Source organism: Carettochelys insculpta, chromosome 7 (assembly GCF_033958435.1).
Source record: "Carettochelys insculpta isolate YL-2023 chromosome 7, ASM3395843v1, whole genome shotgun sequence".
Taxonomy (NCBI): domain Eukaryota; kingdom Metazoa; phylum Chordata; order Testudines; family Carettochelyidae; genus Carettochelys; species Carettochelys insculpta.
The window spans coordinates 75,044,686-75,064,807 of record NC_134143.1 but is presented as its reverse complement, the minus strand read 5'-3'; the positions used below and the strand labels follow the sequence as shown (position 1 = coordinate 75,064,807).

At 67.3% G+C, this 20,122-nt stretch overlaps 2 protein-coding genes across 12 annotated transcripts; both read right to left on the bottom strand.

Annotated features, from left to right (window-relative positions):
• Positions 1–1,138: 1,138 nt before the first annotated feature.
• Positions 1,139–9,804, bottom strand: ZFYVE27 (zinc finger FYVE-type containing 27). Of its 11 annotated transcripts, none has more exons than XM_074999969.1 (12): positions 9,739–9,804; positions 7,814–8,081; positions 7,668–7,738; positions 7,267–7,453; positions 6,924–7,019; positions 6,385–6,497; positions 4,799–4,941; positions 4,352–4,429; positions 3,829–4,093; positions 3,433–3,479; positions 2,642–2,806; positions 1,139–1,897 (listed from the first exon to the last, which is right to left on the bottom strand). In XM_074999969.1, the coding sequence occupies exons 2-12, from the start codon at positions 8,008–8,010 to the stop codon at positions 1,694–1,696; spliced, it is 1,566 nt and encodes a 521-aa protein (XP_074856070.1). In that variant the 5' UTR covers positions 8,011–8,081; positions 9,739–9,804; the 3' UTR covers positions 1,139–1,693. The 11 variants fall into 11 exon arrangements, with proteins under 11 accessions (XP_074856070.1, XP_074856069.1, XP_074856073.1 ...); XM_074999968.1 differs by having other exon boundaries at positions 9,705–9,768; XM_074999972.1 differs by having other exon boundaries at positions 3,829–3,967; positions 9,705–9,768.
• LOC142016156 (uncharacterized) lies at positions 8,159–12,625 on the bottom strand. The gene is made up of 4 exons (XM_075000401.1): positions 12,602–12,625; positions 11,047–11,434; positions 10,739–10,926; positions 8,159–8,230 (listed from the first exon to the last, which is right to left on the bottom strand). The coding sequence occupies exons 1-4, from the start codon at positions 12,623–12,625 to the stop codon at positions 8,159–8,161; spliced, it is 672 nt and encodes a 223-aa protein (XP_074856502.1).
• Positions 12,626–20,122: the final 7,497 nt, after the last annotated feature.

Below are 20,122 nucleotides of genomic sequence, written 5' to 3'. Positions count from 1 at the left end.
CAGCAGGGCCAGCGCTGTTCCAGATCCTGCCGCCAGACCCCAGCTGAACCGGTGCCCGAAGCTGCCCCCGGTGCAGGTTGGGCATGGAGCCAGGCAGGTGCCCTGCTGCTGCAGAATCTGGAGGGGAGCCCAGCCCTCCGCGCTCCTGGCTGGCAGGAGGGGAGCTGCAGGGTGACGGGGCCTCCCCTGCAGTGCTTGCAAAGCCCTCGCAGCCACGGGTGCTGCCCAGCCAGGCCCCAGGGCGTCCAGGCCGAGGGCTGGGGCAGAGCACAAGCCCCCATGCCCCAGGGCCGGGGAACCAGAACTTGGGGCTCAGCCAGTAGAGCTTCAGCGCCTGAGAGAGTAAAACAGCAGCACCGGGGGGCCCGGGGCACTGCCCGCCCATGAGGCAGGGCTCTCCCCGCACCCGACCCGCAGGAGCCCCAGGGCTCACAGTGGAGAACCTGGGCTAGGCAGGGGACAAGCGGGGTCCCTGCCACAGCAGCCCCATGGAGCAGGCAGGCACTTGCCCACGGTGGCCCAGCATGTCATATCCGTCTGCCGCCTGCTCAGCCACGCACCCCCCAGCCAGCCGCACCCACGGGCCCAGCAGGGGATAAAGCTGAGCAGGAGGGGCCCAGGCATGGACACTGCTGGGCTGGGCTGAGCTGGTCCCTTCGGTGGGGGGCAGGGGGAGGAAGAAGCAGAACAGAGGCTACCAAAGGGAGTTTCACCCCCTGCTGCTCCCCTGCCGCTCCCCCCATTTGCAGGGCCCAGCCTTGCGCCCCTTGGGCCCCTGCAGCTCAGGGCAGAGAGGGGCTGCCCTGCCCTGACATCCAGCAGCCAAGCTGGGACAGAATCCCCAAGCCCAAGGCCCAGCTCCCAGCCCAGGGGAGGGGCCCGCAGGCTGCCCCCCTGCAGCCACCCTCCCTTCTCCCAGCGCCTGGGCCCAGGCCTGCAGCAGCCTGAGGTCTGTGCCACACCACGCCACGCCCACAGCTGATTTAACCTGCAGAACGTGGGCAAGGGGGACAATGTGCAGAGCCAGCCCAGGGCCCCGCTGCCCCACACCTACGCAGCAGGGAGCCCCCAGAGCCAAACAGTGCGCAGGCAGCCTGGGGTGTGGGGCCCGGGCGAGCACACACAGGGGAGGCAGGAGCAGCTGCCAGAGGCCTTTATTGGTCAGCTCCCGGTTCGCTACAGCAGAGTAACTTGCAGGGGCACAAGGGTCGGCCGGGGGGCACAGAACCTGGGAGAACCAGCCCGAGGCCCTGGCTCTGCCGCCTCACATTGGCCAGGCCCCAGGCAGGGCAGCAGCCGCCGGCGCCCTCCAGAGCCAGTGCCCGGGGATGCGCCACACGACATGGGGGCCGAGCTGAACAGGGCAGAGCAGGCCTAGGCCATGGGCGCAGGGCCGGCAACCCAGCACAGGGGCTCTGAGCTGGAAGGGAGCCCACACCAGGCTGGCAGCCCCCAGTAAAGGGGCCTGTTCCAGCAGCCCCAGCCAGGCCTGGCTCTATAACCCCCAGCCACCCCCAGCTTCCTGCAGCTGGGGGACATCTGGGCCTGGGGGATCAAGGAGGGGTCTACTCTGAGCACAAGCTGATTTGCATGATTACGCAGGTGGCTTTGCAAACATCAGCAGTCCCCCTGACCTGCCCCCGCTCCGCCAAACTTCTCAGCACGAGAGCACAAGGGCATGCAGGGTGCGCCCTCAGACCCCTGCTAACCCAGTTCCAGGCAGCAAGGGGTTAACTGGGCCCAGCACCCCCGTGCTGGCCAGGACCCTGCAGCTCAGGCAGGGCAGGGCAGGGCAGGGCAGCCACCAGCCATGGCCAGCGAGGAGGCGCCGCTCACTTGATGAGAGCCTGGTTACAGGGCGCACAGACGAACACCGTCTCCCTCTGGGCGTCCGGCGCTGGAGGAAAAGCACCTGTGAGAGTCCCCCCCCCGTCCACAGCCAGAGAGGGGCCCACAGCCCTGACCCCCCCCACGGAGAGGGGCCAACAATGGCCACTGCAGCCCCTCCCGCTGGGCCAGGCTGGAGTAGGGCCCCCCGACAGGCACAGCGCCCCCTGCTGGGCCGGGCCAGCCCAGAATAGGGACACCCCGCCCCACACACACAGCGCCCCCTGCTGGGCCGGGCCGGGCCGGGCCGGGCCAGAGTAGGGACGCCCCCCCCCCCACAGCTCCTCCTGCTGGGCTGGGCCAGGCCAGAATAGGGACCCCCCGCCCCCCCCCCCCCCCCCACACACACACAGCGCCCCCTGCTGGGCTGGGCCAGGCCAGAGTAGGGACGCCGCCCCCCCCCACAGCTCCTCCTGCTGGGCTGGGCCAGGCCAGAATAGGGACCCCCCGCCCCCCCCCCCCCCACACACACACAGCGCCCCCTGCTGGGCTGGGCCAGGCCAGAGTAGGGACGCCGCCCCCCCCCACAGCTCCTCCTGCTGGGCTGGGCCAGGCCAGAATAGGGACCCCCCGCCCCCCACACACACACAGCGCCCCCTGCTGGGCTGGGCCAGGCCAGAGTAAATGGGATGCCCCCCACCCCACACAGCGCCCCCTGTGCAGGCCAGGTGGGAGACAGACAGACAGACAGAGCACCCCCTGCTGGGCCGGGCCGGGCCAGAGTAAATGGGACCCCCCCACACCCCGCACTCACCTGTGGCTCCCATGGAGGACTTGGGGACTTTGTAGGAGCAGCAGCGGGAGCAGAAGCTGTTTCCGCAGTTGCTGCAGCTCCGCTGGGGAGACGGGGCAGATAAGCAGGGCCTGGCGTAGCCCCAGGCTCAGCGCCCCCGGGCTGCAGCTCGGCCCCTGTGCGGGGCTGGGACCCCAGGAGGTGCTGCTAGCCACCAGCAGAGGGTACCAGGAACTCAGGTGCACCCTGGCTCCAGCGCCCACCCCCCAAGTCTGCCAGTGAAGGTCCTCCTGGGCTCCACGCTCAGCCCCTGGGCATGTACAAGCCCACGCCCGGCCGTGCAACTCTCATCCTGGCACAGGCCGGCTGTTCGCCCCGCAGGGCAGAGCTGGGGCTAGCAGTGCCACTACGCTGCGCTAGAAACGGGTATGGGGACAATCCAGCACGGGAGGGCGAGCCGCCTCCTTGCATAGGGTCCAGCCCTAGGCCTGGCAAATCCCCGGCACAGACCTGCCCTGAGACCCAGCCCGGCCCTGCCTGGGGCGCAGCTGAGCCCCGGTCTGTGGGGAGACCGGCGCTGGGGCTCCTTCTCACACTCCTCGCCCCGAGAACGGGGGCTGCATGGCCTGAGCACAAGACAGGAACGGCAGCCGGGCGGCAGGGGCCCAGGGCACCTGGCTGCAGCATTCAGGGCTGACCCACGTGGGCACACCCAAGAGGGAGCTCACCCACACTGGAGGCAGGGCACAGAAAGAGGCCGGGGTGACCGGCCCCAGCAAGGCGGGAGCAGGCAGGAAGCAGGCAGGACTCACCCTCTTCTTGAGCACGGAGAAGGTGGCGGCACAGCCGGTGCAGGTCCCTGGAGGAGAGGGAACGAGGGGTCAGGCTAGCCGCTGCTAGGGGCTGGATGGCCTCGGTTGGGCATCGGTGGCCAGGGACACGGGCGCTCAGGCTGGGGGTGTTCAGTCCCTGCTCCCTGGCTGCAGCCAGGGCCCTGCCCAAGGCACCCCCAGCGCTCATGGCCAGGCTGCCAGCGAGTGACAGGCCAGCCTCTGCCCTGGAGAGCTTGGGCCCTGCCCAAAGCCCAGCACAGCCGGACAGGAGCCCGTCCCAGCTGCCAGGGCTATGCAGGGGCCCAAGGGAACCCCCCACCACTCACAGCCCGGCACCAGACTGCCCACGAACGTGGCTGCCCCGGCCCCACCTACCGAAGTTGTTGCTGGGGTAACGCTTGCGCAGGCGCTCGGTCAGCCGGGACACCCGGCTGCGGATCACCTCGTTCCTGCTCACAGCACCGCTGTCCGGGAGCTCGAACTCGGCCGAGCACTGGGAGACCTCGTCGTCCTCCTGCACAGAGCGGAGCTGAGCCAAGCCAGGCTCGGGCTCTCGGCCCCAGGCCCAGCCGTGCTCCGGCCCACACCCAGAGCTGCCGGGGGCAGGGGCACAACTCACCACAGCCAGAGGCGCGGCCTCCTTCGCGCACAGCGTGCAGAGAAGAGAGGGGAGGCAGCAGTGGTGACCGACAGTGGCAAGGCCCCTTCACCCCCCTACAGCCCTGGCCAGAGCCCCCAGCCCCTCCCAAGGGGTCCGAAACACCAGGCCCTACGCGGGGGGTCTGAGGCAGGGCTCCCCCCAGGCTGGGGGAAGGGAGATTCCCTGCCCAGCACGTTCAGTGGCCGGCTGCTCCCCTCTGGCCAGCGCCGCCCTCCCCAGGGCTCCACGGGGCCGCACCTCGATAGCGTCCTTGAACTCCTCGTCCGGCTCCGGCTCTGCCTCCTCCGCCTCCTCCACGCTGCTCGGCGTCAGGTCCTGCCGGGACAGGCCCGGTCACCGCGGCCCCGCAGAGCTGGGCTCAGAGGCAGACGCCCCAGGGGCCTGTGCACCCCCCGCCCAGAAAGGAGTCTCACCACCCAGGCCAGGGCTCGGCTGGAGAGCGGCCCAGGGGCTCTGCCCTGCCCTACCCCCTCCCACCACTGACACAGGGGGGCTGAACACCCCTCCCCCAGCCCAAAGTCCCAGACTGGCCTGGTCAGCAGATCCCTCCATGCTGCAGGGACTGGCCCGGGCAGGACGGCTGAGGGGGCTGCCAGGGGAGAGGGGTGTAGGCAGGGCACATGCTCCTGTGGGGACGAGGGAGCAGGAGCTGACACCTGAGCCGACAACCCCAAGCAGGCTCACCTCGGCGGTGGTAGGCGTGGGGGTCCGGTCAGCCGGGGCACCTCCCCCTTCTCCTTCCCCATCGGGCTCGGCCGACGCTGGGGTGCAGGCAATGGCCTTGGGGCTGAGGTGCTGCTCCACCACAGCCTTCATCTCTAGCAGCACTGGGGAGAGATGGGGGGCTCACTCGGAGCACTAAGCCTGCCCCCCCGGGCAACGGCCAGAGTGCCCCCAGTGAACAGCTGCATCACGCCCCCCGCCAGCCGAGGGCCAGAGGGGCAGCCACGTACCCCGTGCGCACAGCGCAGCCCCATCACCCCCGGCCGGCCACGTACCCCGTGCGCACAGCCCAACCCCATCACCCCTGGCCGGCCACGTACCCCGTGCGCACAGCCCAACCCCATCACACCCCCGGCCGGCCACGTACTCCGTGCGCACAGCCCAGCCCCATCACCCCCGGCCGGCCACGTACTCCGTGCGCACAGCCCAGCCCCATCACCCCCGGCCCAGGGCCAGGCACGTACCCCGTGCGCACAGCCCAACCCCATCACCCCCGGCCCAGGGCCAGGCACGTACCCCGTGCGCACAGCCCAACCCCATCACACCCCCGGCCGGCCACGTACTCCGTGCGCACAGCGCAGCCCCATCACCCCCGGCCGGCCACGTACCCCGTGCGCACAGCCCAACCCCATCACACCCCCGGCCGGCCACGTACTCCGTGCGCACAGCCCAGCCCCATCACACCCCCGGCCGGCCACGTAGTCCGTGCGCACAGCCCAGCCCCATCACCCACAGCCCAGGGCCAGCCACGTACCCCGTGCGCACAGCCCAGCCCCATCACCCCCGGCCCAGGGCCAGCCACGTACTCCGTGCGCACAGCCCAGCCCCATCACACCCCCGGCCGGCCACGTACTCCGTGCGCACAGCCCAGCCCCATCACACCCCTGGCCGGCCACGTACCCCGTGCGCACAGCCCAGCCCCATCACCCCCGGCCCAGGGCCAGCCACGTACCCCGTGCGCACAGCCCAGCCCCATCACCCCCGGCCAGCCACGTACCCCGTGCGCACGGGCCAGCCCCATCACCCCCCGGCCAGCCACGTACCCCGTGCGCACGGGCCAGCCCCATCACCCCCCGGCCAGCCACGTACCCCGTGCGCACGGGCCAGCCCCATCACCCCCCGGCCAGCCACGTACCCCGTGCGCACGGGCCAGCCCCATCACCCCCCGGCCAGCCACGTACTCCGTGCGCACAGCCCAGCCCCATCACACCCCGGCCCAGGGCCAGCCACGTACCCCGTGCACACAGCCCAGCCCCATCACCCCCGGCCCAGGGCCAGCCACGTACCCCATGCGCACAGCCCAGCCCCATCACCCCCGGCCCAGGGCCAGGCACGTACCCTGTGCGCACAGCCCAGCCCCATCACACCCCGGCCAGCCACGTACCCCGTGCGCACAGCCCAGCCCCATCACCCCCGGCCGGCCACGTACCCCGTGCGCACAGCCCAGCCCCATCACCCCCGGCCGGCCACGTACCCCGTGCGCACAGCCCAGCCCCATCACCCCCGGCCAGCCACGTACCCCGTGCGCACAGCCCAGCGGGCCTCACCTCGGCCAAACTCGGCGCTGCCCAGGAAGAGGGCGCTGTTGAGTAGGGCGAGGACCCAGCAGAGGGGCAGCAGGTAGAGGAGGCAGAGGGAGCCCAGCAGCACCCCATAGAACCTGGGCAAGGAGGGAGTGGGGCTCACAACAGCAGGAACATTGAGGTTCTCCCCCGCCGCTGCCCCTCCCACACCCAGCACACACAGCCCCTCACACCCTATGTGCCCAGTCCCCTATGCCTCTGTCCCCCTGCACCCAGTCCATGAAGCCCCCTCCACCTCCATCACCCCTCTCCCAGCCAGCCCCCATGCCACATGCCCAGAATATGCACCCCTCCGCCCCATGTGCCCAGCCGCCTCCACCCCCACTCCACACATCCAGCCCATGCAGTCCCCCACCCACCCCACGTGCCCAGCATACACAGCCCACACCCTGCACTCCCCATGCCAGGTACCCGCCCCCTACGGCTGCATGCCCAGAGCCGGGACGCCCGGAAGGCAGGGGAGCCCTGCTGGCACAGCCGGAGGGAGTGCAGGGCAGACTCACTGGGATGACAGGACGGGATCCTCCCAGTGCAGCAGGCGGTAGGCCCCCTCACAGGCACCGCACGCCCGGCCCAGCATGTCCTCCAGCTGGATGAGGCTGGGGAAGGAGCAGAGCATCGGGGTGCTGCCTGGGGCCGCCAACCAGCCTGCACCAGAGCCGTGAGCCAGTTTCCGGCCTGCCCCAGGCCGGCGGCACAGGGGCATGGCACAGAGCTGCAGGGGACCAGCTCTGCCCACTGCAGGGCCCAGGCCGGGGGGGCCTGAGAAGGGAGCCCACCCCCGTGAACAGTTATAGGGCAGCCTGGCTCCACAGGCCTGAGCCTGGGGCCTGGACCAGCACTTACAATCTCTTCACCTCAGCGATGGCTTCATGGCGTGCCAGGCGCACCTGCCGCAGGTCCTCACGCCGCACGCTGTGGTACCTCCGGCGCAGCAGCTCTGGCGCCGGTGGGCGGGCCCAGCACACCTCCCCCAGGTAGCCCAGCAGGGCGGGCACCAGCACCAGCAGGGCACACAGCACAAACCACGCAGCTGCAAGAGCCCAGCCCCATCAGGCCCCCAGCTGGCAGAGCCAGCAAGGGCCCCGACCGTGCCCCAGAGCACGAGAGCTCCAGCCCAGTGACCCCTGTCCTCTGCCCCCACTGCTGTATGAGCAGCCTGCCTGCCCCCTCCCCCGACACTGATGCCCCACCCAGTGGGCTCCGCCCCCTCCCCCCACCCGCCCGCCCGCCCAGCCCCCGCGCACCTTGTGTCAGGGTGAGCAGCAGGAAGTTGAGGGCCAGGCAGGTGAGCAGTGAGCACAGGGGCATCCGCCACCTGCAGAGCAGAGCAGAGCCGGGTTAGCGCTGCCCCTGCGCGGCAGCCCCCCAGCCCCCCAGGAACAGCACCTACTGCAGCAGGAAGCGGATCCCCTCCCAGGCATCCTGCAGGGGCTCCAGGTAGAGCTCCAGCCGCTTGGAGGACAGGACCAGACTGAAGAGGTCAAAGGCTGGGGCCTTGGGTGGGTCTGGCTGCTCCACCTGGGCCTCGGGCAGGGCAGGGCCCCCTTCCGTTCCCTGCCCCAGGGCCTCGCGCTCCATCACCTGCATTGCTGCGCACAGGAGTCAGACCGCCGGGCGGCCCCAGGGCAAGGCAACACCGGCCCTGCCGTGCTCAGGAGCTGTGGGAACAGGAGAGGCTCTGGAGCTGGTAGGCCGGAGAGCCCGGGGGGCAGGGCACCCCCCCACTACTCCCCTTCTAGGATGTGGGGAGGCAGCGCTGGGCCCCCGACTGCCCCTCCAAGGGCAGCCCAGCCAGGCCCAGCTCAGCCTGCGACGCAGTGGTCAGCGCGGCTGAGGCACACAGGCCCCTGAGCACTACCCTGGCTCAAAGCACCCCCGCCCGCTGCAGTGTGTCACCCAGAGCCCAGTGACCCCCTCCCGTCCCTGGTACCAGCCAAGGGCCTGCAGTTCCCTGGGGCCCGAGCGGGCTCTGCCCAGGGCTGGGGGTGAGACGAGGTGCAGGAGCCCCCCAATGCCTCGCCTTCACCAGCGGCTCAGCAGAAGAAATGAACCTGCAGCACCCAACGTGCAGAGCCCTGACAGTGCCCCCGGCCCAGCCCCCCAACACTGACAGTGCCCCCGACCCAACCCAGCCTGCCCAGACCCCCAACACTGACAGTGCCCCCGACCCGACCCGGCCTGCCCAGACCCCCAACACTGACAGTGCCCCCGACCCGACCCGGCCTGCCCAGACCCCCAACACTGACAGTGCCCCCGACCCGACCCGGCCTGCCCAGACCCCCAACACTGACAGTGCCCCCGACCCGACCCAGCCCGCCCAGCCCCCCGACACTGACAGTGCCCCCGACCTGACCCGGCCTGCCCAGACCCCCAACACTGACAGTGCCCCTGGCCCAGCCCCCCCAACACTGACAGTGCCCCCGACCCGACCCGGCCCGGCCCGGCCCGCCCCCCAACACTGACAGTGCCCCCGACCCGACCCAGCCCGCCCAGCCCCCCAACACTGACAGTGCCCCCGGCCCGACCCGGCCCAGCCCGCCCAGCCCCCCAACACTGACAGTGCCCCCGGCCCGACCCGACCCAGCCCGCCCAGCCCCCCAACACTGACAGTGCCCCCGGCCCGGCCCGACCCGACCCGGCCCGCCCAGCCCCTCAACACTGACAGTGCCCCCGGCCCGACCCGGCCCAGCCCGCCCAGCCCCCCAACACTGACAGTGCCCCCGGCCTGACCCGACCCAGCCCGCCCAGCCCCCCAACACTGACAGTGCCCCCGACCCGACCCGGCCCAGCCCCCCAACACTGACAGTGCCCCCGACCCAACCCAGCCCGCCCAGCCCCCCAACACTGACAGTGCCCCCGACCTGACCCGGCCTGCCCAGACCCCCAACACTGACAGTGCCCCTGGCCCAGCCCCCCCAACACTGACAGTGCCCCCGACCCGACCCGGCCCGGCCCGCCCAGCCCCCCAACACTGACAGTGCCCCCGACCCGACCCAGCCCGCCCAGCCCCCCAACACTGACAGTGCCCCCGACCCGACCCGGCCCGGCCCGGCCCGCCCAGCCCCCCAACACTGACAGTGCCCCCGACCCGACCCAGCCCGCCCAGCCCCCCAACACTGACAGTGCCCCCGACCCGACCCAGCCCGCCCAGACCCCCAACACTGACAGTGCCCCCGGCCCGGCCCGACCCGACCCGGCCCGCCCAGCCCCTCAACACTGACACTGCCCCCAGCCCGGCGGGTGGGCGGGGGAGGGGCAGGCCGGGTGGGGGAGGGGCAGACCTGGCGGGGCCCCGCGCCGGAACCCAAGACCCACTTCCGCGCCGGCCGGAGCCAGCAGCGCCGCTTCCTCAGCACGTGACCCACGACACGCCCAGTTCCGGCGGCGGCCAATCGAGCGTGGGGGCGGGGCTCCGCCGAGAGCCCGCCCAGATCCCGCAGCCCGGCTCCGCCCCCAGGGGGTGGGGCCGCTGCCCGCGGAGTGGCCCGTGGGCGGGTGGGAGCAAAGGGGAGGGCGCGGACCGCGCCGGCCCCGCCCTCCGCCTGGCACAGCGCGGGCCCCCCCCCCGAGAGGGGTCACCGTCCTGGGCGGGACCCCGCACCCCTTCCCCTCCCGCACCCGGCCCCCGCCCCCTCCCGCCCCCGCACCCGGCACACCGCCGCACCCGGCCCCCTCTCGCACCCACACCCAGCCCCCTCTCGCACCTGCACCCGGCACACCGCCGCACCCAGCCCCCTCCCGCACCCGCACCCGGCACACCGCCGCACCCAGCACACCGCTGCACCCGGCCCCCTCCCGCACCCGCACCCAGCCCCCTCTCGCACCCGCACCCGGCACACCGCCGCACCCAGCACACTGCTGCACCCGGCCCCCTCCCGCACCCGCACCCGGCACACCGCCGCACCCAGCCCCCTCTCGCACCCGCACCCGGCCCCCTCTCGCACCCGGCACACCGCCGCACCCAGCCCCCTCTCGCACCCACACCCAGCCCCCTCTCGCACCTGCACCCGGCACACCGCTGCACCCAGCACACCGCCGCACCCAGCACACCGCTGCACCCGGCCCCCTCCCGCACCCGCACCCAGCCCCCTCTCGCACCCGCACCCGGCACACCGCCGCACCCAGCACACCGCCGCACCCAGCACACCGCTGCACCCAGCCCCCTCTCGCACCCACACCCAGCCCCCTCTCGCACCTGCACCCGGCACACCGCTGCACCCAGCACACCGCCGCACCCAGCACACCGCTGCACCCGGCCCCCTCCCGCACCCGCACCCAGCCCCCTCTCGCACCCGCACCCGGCACACCGCCGCACCCAGCACACCGCCGCACCCAGCACACCGCTGCACCCGGCCCCCTCCCGCACCCGCACCCGGCACACCGCCGCACCCAGCCCCCTCTCGCACCCGCACCCGGCCCCCTCTCGCACCCGGCACACCGCCGCACCCAGCACACCGCTGCACCCAGCCCCCTCTCGCACCCGCACCCAGCCCCCTCTCGCACCTGCACCCGGCACACCGCCGCACCCAGCACACCGCTGCACCCGGCCCCCTCCCGCACCCGCACCCGGCACACCGCCGCACCCAGCCCCCTCTCGCACCCGCACCCGGCACACCGCCGCACCCAGCACACCGCTGCACCCGGCCCCCTCTCGCACCCGCACCCGGCACACCGCCGCACCCAGCACACCGCTGCACCCGGCCCCCTCTCGCACCCGCACCCGGCACACCGCCGCACCCAGCACACCGCTGCACCCAGCCCCCTCTCGCACCCGCACCCGGCACACCGCCGCACCCAGCACACCGCTGCACCCAGCCCCCTCTCGCACCTGCACCCGGCACACCGCTGCACCCAGCACACTGCTGCACCCGGCCCCCTCTCGCACCCGCACCCGGCACACCGCCGCACCCAGCACACCGCTGCACCCAGCCCCCTCTCGCACCCGCACCCGCACCCGGCACACCGCCGCACCCAGCCCCCTCTCGCACCCGCACCCAGCGCCCTCTCGCACCTGCACCCAGCACACCACTGCACCCAGCCCCCTCTCGCACCCGCACCCGGCACACCGCCGCACCCGGCACACCGCTGCACCCAGCCCCCTCTCGCACCCGCACCCAGCCCCCTCCCGCACCCGGCACACCGCCACACCCGCACCCAGCCCCCTCTCGCACCCGCACCCGGCACACCACCGCACCCAGCACACCGCCGCACCCGGCCCCCTCCCGCACCCACACCCGGCACACCGCCGCACCCGCACCCGGCACACCGCTGCACCCAGCCCCCTCTCGCACCCGCACCCAGCACACCGCCGCACCCGGCCCCCTCCCGCACCCACACCCGGCACACCGCCACACCCAGCCCGCGCCCACTCCCGGCCCCCTCCCGCACCTGGCCCACCACCACACCCGGCCCACCACCACACCTGACCCGCTCCTGCACCCAGCCCGCTCCTGCCACACCACCACACTGCCACACCCGGCCCGCTCCTGCATCTGGCCTGCTCCCGGCACACCCGGCCCACCACCACACCCAGCCCGCTCCTACACCTGGCACACCGCCACACCCAGCCCGCTCCCGCACCCGCACCAGGCACACTGCTGCACCCGGCCCACCGCCACACCCGGCCCGCTCCTGACACACCAGCACACCCGGCCCACCACCACACCTGGCCCCCTCCTGCACCCTGCACAACACCACACCCGGCCCCCTCCCGCTCCCGCACCCAGCACAACGCCACACCCGGCCCACTCCTGCACCTGTCCCGCTCCTGGCACACCCAGCCCACTCCCGCACCAGGCACACCGCTGCACCCAGCCCTCTCCCGCACCCGGCCCACCACCACACCTGGCCCGCTCCCGCACCCGGCCCACCACCACACCTGGCCCACTCCCGCACCCGGCCCACTCCCGCTCCCAGCACACCACCACACCCGGCCCGCTTCCGCACCCAGCACACTGCCACACCCAGCCCACTCCCACACCCGGCACACCACCACACCCAGCACACTGCCACACCTAGCCCGCTCCTGCACCCAGCCCACTCCCACCACACTGCCACACCTGGCCTGCTCCTGCACCCAGCACGCTGCCATACCTGGCACGCTCCTGCACCCGGCACACCGCCACGCCCAGCACGCTCCTGCACCCGACATGCTCCCATAACCAGCACACTACCTCACCTGGCACACTGCCATGCCCGGCATGCTCCCACACTCTGCACATTGCCATGCAAGGCACACTCCCATGCCTGGCAGGATCCCATGCTGTGATGGAGTGGGGGGAGTGCATGTGTGAGTCAGGCTGGATGTCTGAGGCAAGCAGCAGCTCCCAGTGGCTAAGGATGACCCTGGGGCTACAACTGGCAGGTAACACCTCTGCCTGAACAAAGAGGAGGGAGGAGCCGAGCTGGGTTTTTTGAATCGGGGGACGGCAGTTAGAGGCTAGGGGAAGAGAGAGCTGGAAGGCAGCCAGCCAGCCTGAGGAGGGGGAAAGCTACACCCCAGAGGGGCACCCCTCCGGGTCTTCTCCCCAGGACGGGTTGGAAGGACTGTCTCTGACTGCTGTACTGTCGCTTCTGTGAGAAACTGGGTCTCTGTTGCCTAATAAACCTCCTGTTGTACCTGCTGAGTGAGAGTCACTCCTGCCAGCAGACGGGGTGCAGTGCAGGGGAACCCCTGAACCCCATCACACTGGTGTCAGAAGTGGGATGCACTGCACCCACGGATGAGCTCCCAGCAGTGGCTGACGAAGCGCAAGAGAAGGAAGGAGCCTCACAAGAGCCGGAGGGGGAACAGAGCAATTCCTGCAGCTGCTGCTGGTGAGTGGATACCCTGGGAGATGGTGGGGAGATGGATTATACCTGACTCCTGAAGGCAGAGCTAGCGGGGCTGTGCAGAGAGAGGGGCCTGACCGTGGGGAAGGCGACCAAGGCCCAGCTGATTGCCCAGCTGGAAGAGACTGACCGATCCGGGGGGGCAGAGATTGTCCTGGCAGAAAGTGGCCGGTCAGCCTCGGGAAGCATTTCGGATTCTCCGACAGGAGCGGGGGCTCGACACCATCAGACAAACACGGTGCCCGCCAGGTCGCGCTCAGCTAGTGGTAGTCCATCGCGGGCAGAGTCCCCCGCTGCAGAGCTGCAACGGCTGGAGCTCGAGGTGAGATTAAAGGAACTGGAAGCCCAGGAACGGCAGAGGGAACATGAGCGCCAGGAACGGGAAAGAGAGCGTGAGCACGAACGCCAGCTACAAGAGAGACAGCAGGAGGAGAAGCGGGAGGAGAGAGAGTGAGAACGGGAAGAGAGAGAGCGAGAGTGGGAGGAGAGAGAGCGAGAGCGGGAGCATGAGCGGGCCATGGCAGAGGCGAGACGCCAAGAGGCCCCAGCTGCGGTAAGCGGGGAGAGGGCCAGACGGCTCGGGGTCGCCAGTCACTTGGAGGCGCGTGTGCTGGCCCAGTGTCAGGACCCAGGGGACATGGACGAGTTCCTTGCCGCCTTTGAGCGAGCCTGTGAGTTGCATGAGGTTCCCCCAGATGAGTGGCTCCAGCACCTCACCCCCTTGCTGGGCCAGAAGGCCGCAGTGGTGCTCAGCCAGCTGGTGGGGCTGCAGCCTGGGGACTATGAACGGTTCAGACAGGCCCTGGAGCATAAATTCAGGCTGACTCCGGAGATGTACAAGAAGTTGTTCCAGGAGGCGCAGAAGAGGCCAGAGGAAACCCATGTAGATACAACTGCCCGCCTGAAGCAATACTACCAGAAGTGGGCGTTCGGAATGGGAGTCCAGTCTGTAGAGGACCTGATCGAGCTGGCGGTCATGGAGCGATTCTACGAGATGTGCGCACCTGACCTGAGGGTGTGGCTTGTGGACCGGAGGCCAGAGGATTCACACAATGCAGGGAAACTGGCAGATGACATCACAAACAGCCGGGCCAGGTTTGAAAGTGAGCCCCACAAAGAGAGGGAGTCTCGGAGAGAGAGGGAGTCCCGGAGGGAGAAGGAGTCCCGGAGAGACCGAGAATCTCAGAGAGACCAGTTCCTGACCGTACGACAGAGCGGACCACCTCTTGGGCAAGCCCAGGAAAGAGGGGCCAGCCACCCACCCCCCAGAGAGCCAAACAGAGGCTGGACAGAGCAGCCAGTCCGAAGGACACAACAAGACCCGGGATGTTATCACTGTGGGCGAAAGGGGCATAGATCAGCCCAGTGCCCCAAGCTCCCAGACAGCTTGAGCAGGCCGGGGGGTCATGGAGTCAACTGGGTGGGGTCCCAGAAGCCAGAGGGGCTGGCAGCCAAGGCGGGTGGTGCTGACAATGGGCACTTGGATTGGGCCGAGTCCGCCCCACAGACCAGCTCCTCAGGGGGACCAAATGCTCAGAGGCCAGTTTACAGAGTGGGGGCGGCAATGCCTCTGTGGAGCGAGTGTCTCAAACACCTCGAGGTAGACGGGAAAAAGGTCACGGGGTTCTGGGACACAGGTGCTGACATGACGCTGGCCCGACCCGGGGTGGTGGCACCGGGCCTCATGATACCCAATTCCCACCTGACAATAACAGGAATTGATGGGACCCCTTTCAAGGTGCCCATGGCGAGGGTGCACCTGAAATGGGGGAACAAGGAAGGCCCCAAGGAGGTGGGCGTGCACAGCCATTTGCCAGCGGATGTACTGATGTGGGGTGACCTGGAGAACTGCCCAGGTGAACGCCCTCGTGCCCTGATCCTGACCCGTAGCCAAAGAAAACGAGGGGTGCGTTCCCCAGATTCATGGGTACAGGCCCAGCCAAAGTCACAGGAGCCACAGGGGCCAACCCTGAGAGAAAGAGGGCCCCCAAAAACCAGATCTCACAGGCCAGGTGTGCTGGAGCCAGGCAGGGATGGGGAAGTAGCATCCGCCCCTGCCCCAGCCAAAGAGTTCCAAGCAGGGCAGCAGAGAGACCCCTCCTTGCAGAAGCTGAGGGAACTGGCCAGTCTCAGCCCATCTGCACAGCTGGGGAAGGGCTGCAGGGAGAGATTGCTGTGGGAAAAGGGATTCCTGTACCGGGAATGGGCTCCCAGACGCAAAGCGGAGCCATGGAAGGTCCAGAGGCAACTGGTGGTCCCCCAAAACTACCAGCGCAGGTTGCTGTACCTAGCCCATGATGTCCCGCTTGCAGGACACCAGGGGATTCACCACACCAGGAGAAGGTTGTTACAGAACTTTTTCTGGCCTGGGATCTTTGCAGCTGTCCGTCTGTATTGCCTGTCCTGCGATCCCTGCCAGAAGGTGGGGAAGACCCAGGACAAGGGGAAAGCTGCCCTGAGACCACTGCCCATCATGGAGGAGCCTTTCCAGAAAGTGGCTATGGACATAGTGGGACCCTTCATCAAGGGAACGCGTTCGGGGAAGAAAGACATTTTGGTGGTGGTAGATTTTGCCACGCGATACCCAGAAGCAGTGGCCTTGACCTCTATCGACGCTGACACCGTGGCAGATGCACTGCTGTCCATTTTCAGCAGAGTGGGGTTCCCCATGGAGGTCCTCACAGATCAGGGGTCCAACTTCATGTCGGCCCTACTGCAAAGCTTGTGGGACAAGTGTGGGGTCCGGCACACCTGGGCCACAGCCTACCACCCGCAGACCAATGGGCTGGTGGAGAGGTTCAATGGGACTCTGAAGCAGATGCTGAGAACCTTCATGAACCAGCACCCCCATGACTGGGACAAGTACTTACCCCACCTGCTGTTTGCATGCAGGGAGGTGCCCCAGGAATCCACAGGGTTCTTCCCATTTGAGCTGCTGTACGGAAGGAGGGTACAGGGACCCTTGGACTTTCTCAGAGAAGAGTGGGAGGGGACGGCCTCTCCTGAAGGGGAGTCAGTTGTACAGTATGTACTCAGCTTCCGGGAAAAACTCACCGAGCTCATGGGCCTGGCCAGGGAGAACCTCTCCATGGCCCAAACGAAGCAAAAGGTCTGGTATGACCGTAACGCCCGGGCCCGAGCCTATGCCACCGGGGAACAAGTGATGGTCCTTGTACCTGTGCGGCGGAACAAGCTGCAAGCGGCCTGGGATGGGCCCTTCAAGGTCGTCAAACAGCTAAATGACGTGAATTATGTGGCAGAACTGTCAAACCGGGCCCACAGCCATCGGGTCTATCATGTGAACATGATGAAACCTTACTGGGACAGAGAACTTGGTGCTGGCCGTGTGCAGACACTGGGAGGGGCAGGGAGATGATCCCTTGGTGGATTTACTCACAAGGACTGGAGCCGGCTCCTTGCTGGGGTCTATTCCCCTCTCAGACCAGCTGACCCCTGCCCAGCAGACGGAGATCAAGGAGGTGCTGCATTCGCATCAACAGCTGTTCTTGGACAGACCCAGACGCACTGACCTGGCTGTACACCGAATAGAGACAGGCACCCACGCCCCTATCAAGTGTGTGCCATTCAGAGCCACAGGGAAGACGGCTCAGGTCATAGAGGGGGAGGTTGAAGACATGCTGGCTCTGGGGGTGATCCAACCCTCCTCCAGCCCCTGGGCCTCTCCCATGGTGTTAGTCCCTAAAAAAGATGGGTCTGTTCGGTTTTGTGTGGACTATCGCAAGCTTAACGCCATCACTGTATCGGACGCCTACCCCATGCCCAGGCCTGATGACCTTTTAGACAAGCTGGGGGGAGCCCGTTACCTCAGCACCATAGACCTCACCAAGGGGTACTGGCAAGTGCCATTAGACGAAGATGCCCAGCTCAAGTCGGCTTTCATCACGCCTTTGGGGCTCTACGAGTTCTTGGTCCTGCCCTTTGGCCTCAAGGGGGCACCCGCTACCTTCCAGCGTCTGGTGGACCAGCTGCTGAAAGGGATGGAGAGCTTTGCCCTGACTTACATGGACGACATTTGCATCTTCAGCCAGACGTGGGAGGACCATGTGTCCCAAGTCAAGCAGGTGCTGGACCGACTCCAGAAGGCCGGTCTAACTATCAAGGCAGGGAAGTGCAAGGTGGGAATGGCTGAGGTGACCTACCTGGGCCACAAGGTGGGCAGCGGCTGCTTAAAGCCAGAGCCAGCTAAAGTGGAGGCTGTCAGAGATTGGCCCACACCCCAGACTAAGAAACAGGTCCAGGCCTTCATTGGGATGGCGGGGTACTACCGGAGGTTTGTGCCCCACTTTAGCTCCATCGCCGCCCCCCTCACGGAGCTGTGTAAACAGGGAAAGCCTGACAAGGTGGTCTGGACCGAGCAGTGCCAAGAGGCCCTCTGAGCGCTGAAGGAGGCTCTGGTCAGGGCCCCAGTGCTGGCAAATCCAGACTTCAACAAACCCTTCCTGGTGTTCACCGATGCCTCAGACGTGGGGCTGGGGGCGGTGCTAATGCAAGTGAATGACAAAGGGGAGAAACACCCCATCGTGTACCTGAGTAAGAAGCTGCTGCCCCGGGAGCAGAACTACGCGGCCATAGAGAAGGAATGTCTGGCCATGGCGTGGGCGCTGGGGAAGCTGCAGCCGTACCTGTTTGGACGGCGTTTCACCGTGTACACCGATCACTCACCCCTGACCTGGCTGCATCACATGAAAGGGGCCAACGCCAAGCTCCTGCGGTGGAGTCTGCTCCTGCAGGACTACGACATGGAGGTGGTCCATGTGAAGGGGAACAACAACACCATAGCTGATGCCCTGTCACACAGGGAGGGTCCCGAACTTCCCCAGGTCACTGGCTAAGTGACCCCGCTCAGTTCGGTCTGGAAGGGGGGAGAGATGTGATGGAGTCGGGGGAGGGCATGTGTGACTCAGGCTGGATGTGAGAGACCAGCAGAGCAGCTCCCAGTGGCTAAGGATGACCCTGGGGCTACAACTGGCAGGTAACACCTCTGCCCTGAACAAAGAGGAGGGAGGAGCCGAGCGGGGTTTTTGAATCAGGGGCAGCAGTTAGAGGCTAGGGGAAGAGGAGCTGGAAGGCAGCCAGCCTGAGGAGGGGGGAAGCTACACCCCAGAGGGGCACCCCTCGGGCTCCTCTCCCCAGGACGGGTTGGAAGGACTGTCTCTGACTGCTGTACTGTCGCTTCTGTGAGAAATTGGGCATCTGTTGCCTAATAAACCTCCTGTTGTACCTGCTGAATGAAAGTCACTCCTGCCAGCGGACGGGGTGCAGTGCAGGGGGACCCCTGAACCCCATCACACATGTCCAGCGTGCTCCCATATTCGGCAGGCTGGCATACCTGGCACATGCCCATACCCGGCAGGGGAGCCAGGTACGGCCCCCATCCGCACAGGGCAGTGACAGCACAACCCCAGGGCAAAGGCAGCGTGCAGCGCTAGGCTGCCTGGCACAGAAGGGGCTCTGCGTACCACGTGTTTGGTTCCTAATCTCTAATCCTGTTCTTGACTCCACCAGGAAGCCTCTCCGCACCCCACGCCCATCCCAAGCTGGGACGAAGGAGGAGGGCTGGTCAGATGAGTGTCAATGCGCTGACCCGCAAACAAGATGAATGAAGTCTGATGCCAGTACGGCCAAATGACAAAAGATGCCGACTGAGCGGTACAACAAAACCGATGGTGTTTGGAGCTGAGGAAGTAGGAGGGAAGGTCAGTGTAGACAGGATCAAACTAGCGAACGTAGAGAAGTTCACACGTCTGGGGAGCAACATGAGGTGTGATCTAGACTGTGAGAAGGAAATAGCGACTAGAACAGCGAAAGCCAGAGCGAGTCTGAAGGCAATGGATCAGATCTGGAAAAGCAAAGCAATGAGCTTAGGAACGGAGCTGAGCGCCTTGAAAACGTGTATTCAGCACGTTTGTTGTTGTACGGCTGTGAGACGGGGGTGGGAATGAAATATTGGAAGAGAAGGATATTGGCATTCGAGAGGAGTTGTTATAGAAAGAGATCCTGAGAACAGGATGGAGGCAGAAGGTCACCAGCGAGGAATTCTACAGGAAGGTGCAGCCGGAAGAGCACCTGCTGCAGGAGGTTATAAAACGGAAGCTACAGCTATTCGGACGTATTTGCAGAATGAACGATGAACGAAAAATCAAGACCCTGGCATTCAGCATAATGGACAGTTCCAAAAGGAGAGGCAGACCCCGCAGAGAATGGATAGAGGATGTAGCAGATTGGCGCTGAGCCAGCCTACGGAAACGAAGCTGCTCCTCACTGGCCAGGGAAAGGTGGAAGGAAATCGTGAGAGAGCCATCGGACACCAATGGGCGCGGAGCCCACGGCTGTTGATGATGATGAATCTCGGTTTTCTTTAGTGTTATGCATTGCTGGGCGTACCTCTCTATTGTCCAGCGCAGCGGTTCCCAAACTTTTCAGCATCACGGCCCCCTTTTGATTTTTAAGAAACCCTTATGCCCCCGTGCCTCTTTCTTACCACAGGCCAGCCACCCCAGCGACCTGTGAGCCACTGCCTGAGCCCCTCCCCTCCCCCATAGCCAGGCACTGCCAGCCCCTCGTCTAACCCCATCCTCCCGCTCCCCCCAAACCCACACTCACTCGTGTTTGCAGGTGGCAGCCAGCTCCAGGTGGGTCTTCACTGCCTGCCTGCTTTTTATAGTGGCTGTGCCAGGTCACCCACATAAAATGGCAGGGCTGAGAGCCTGAAGCAAGGGCCAGCCTTTTCTCGGGGTGGGGGCATGACTGGGGGGCTGGGTTGCCTTGTGCCCCTCCAGAACTTCTTCATGCTCCCCAGTTTGGGAAATCATGATCCAGAACAACTGAATATCCAGCAACCTCCCAG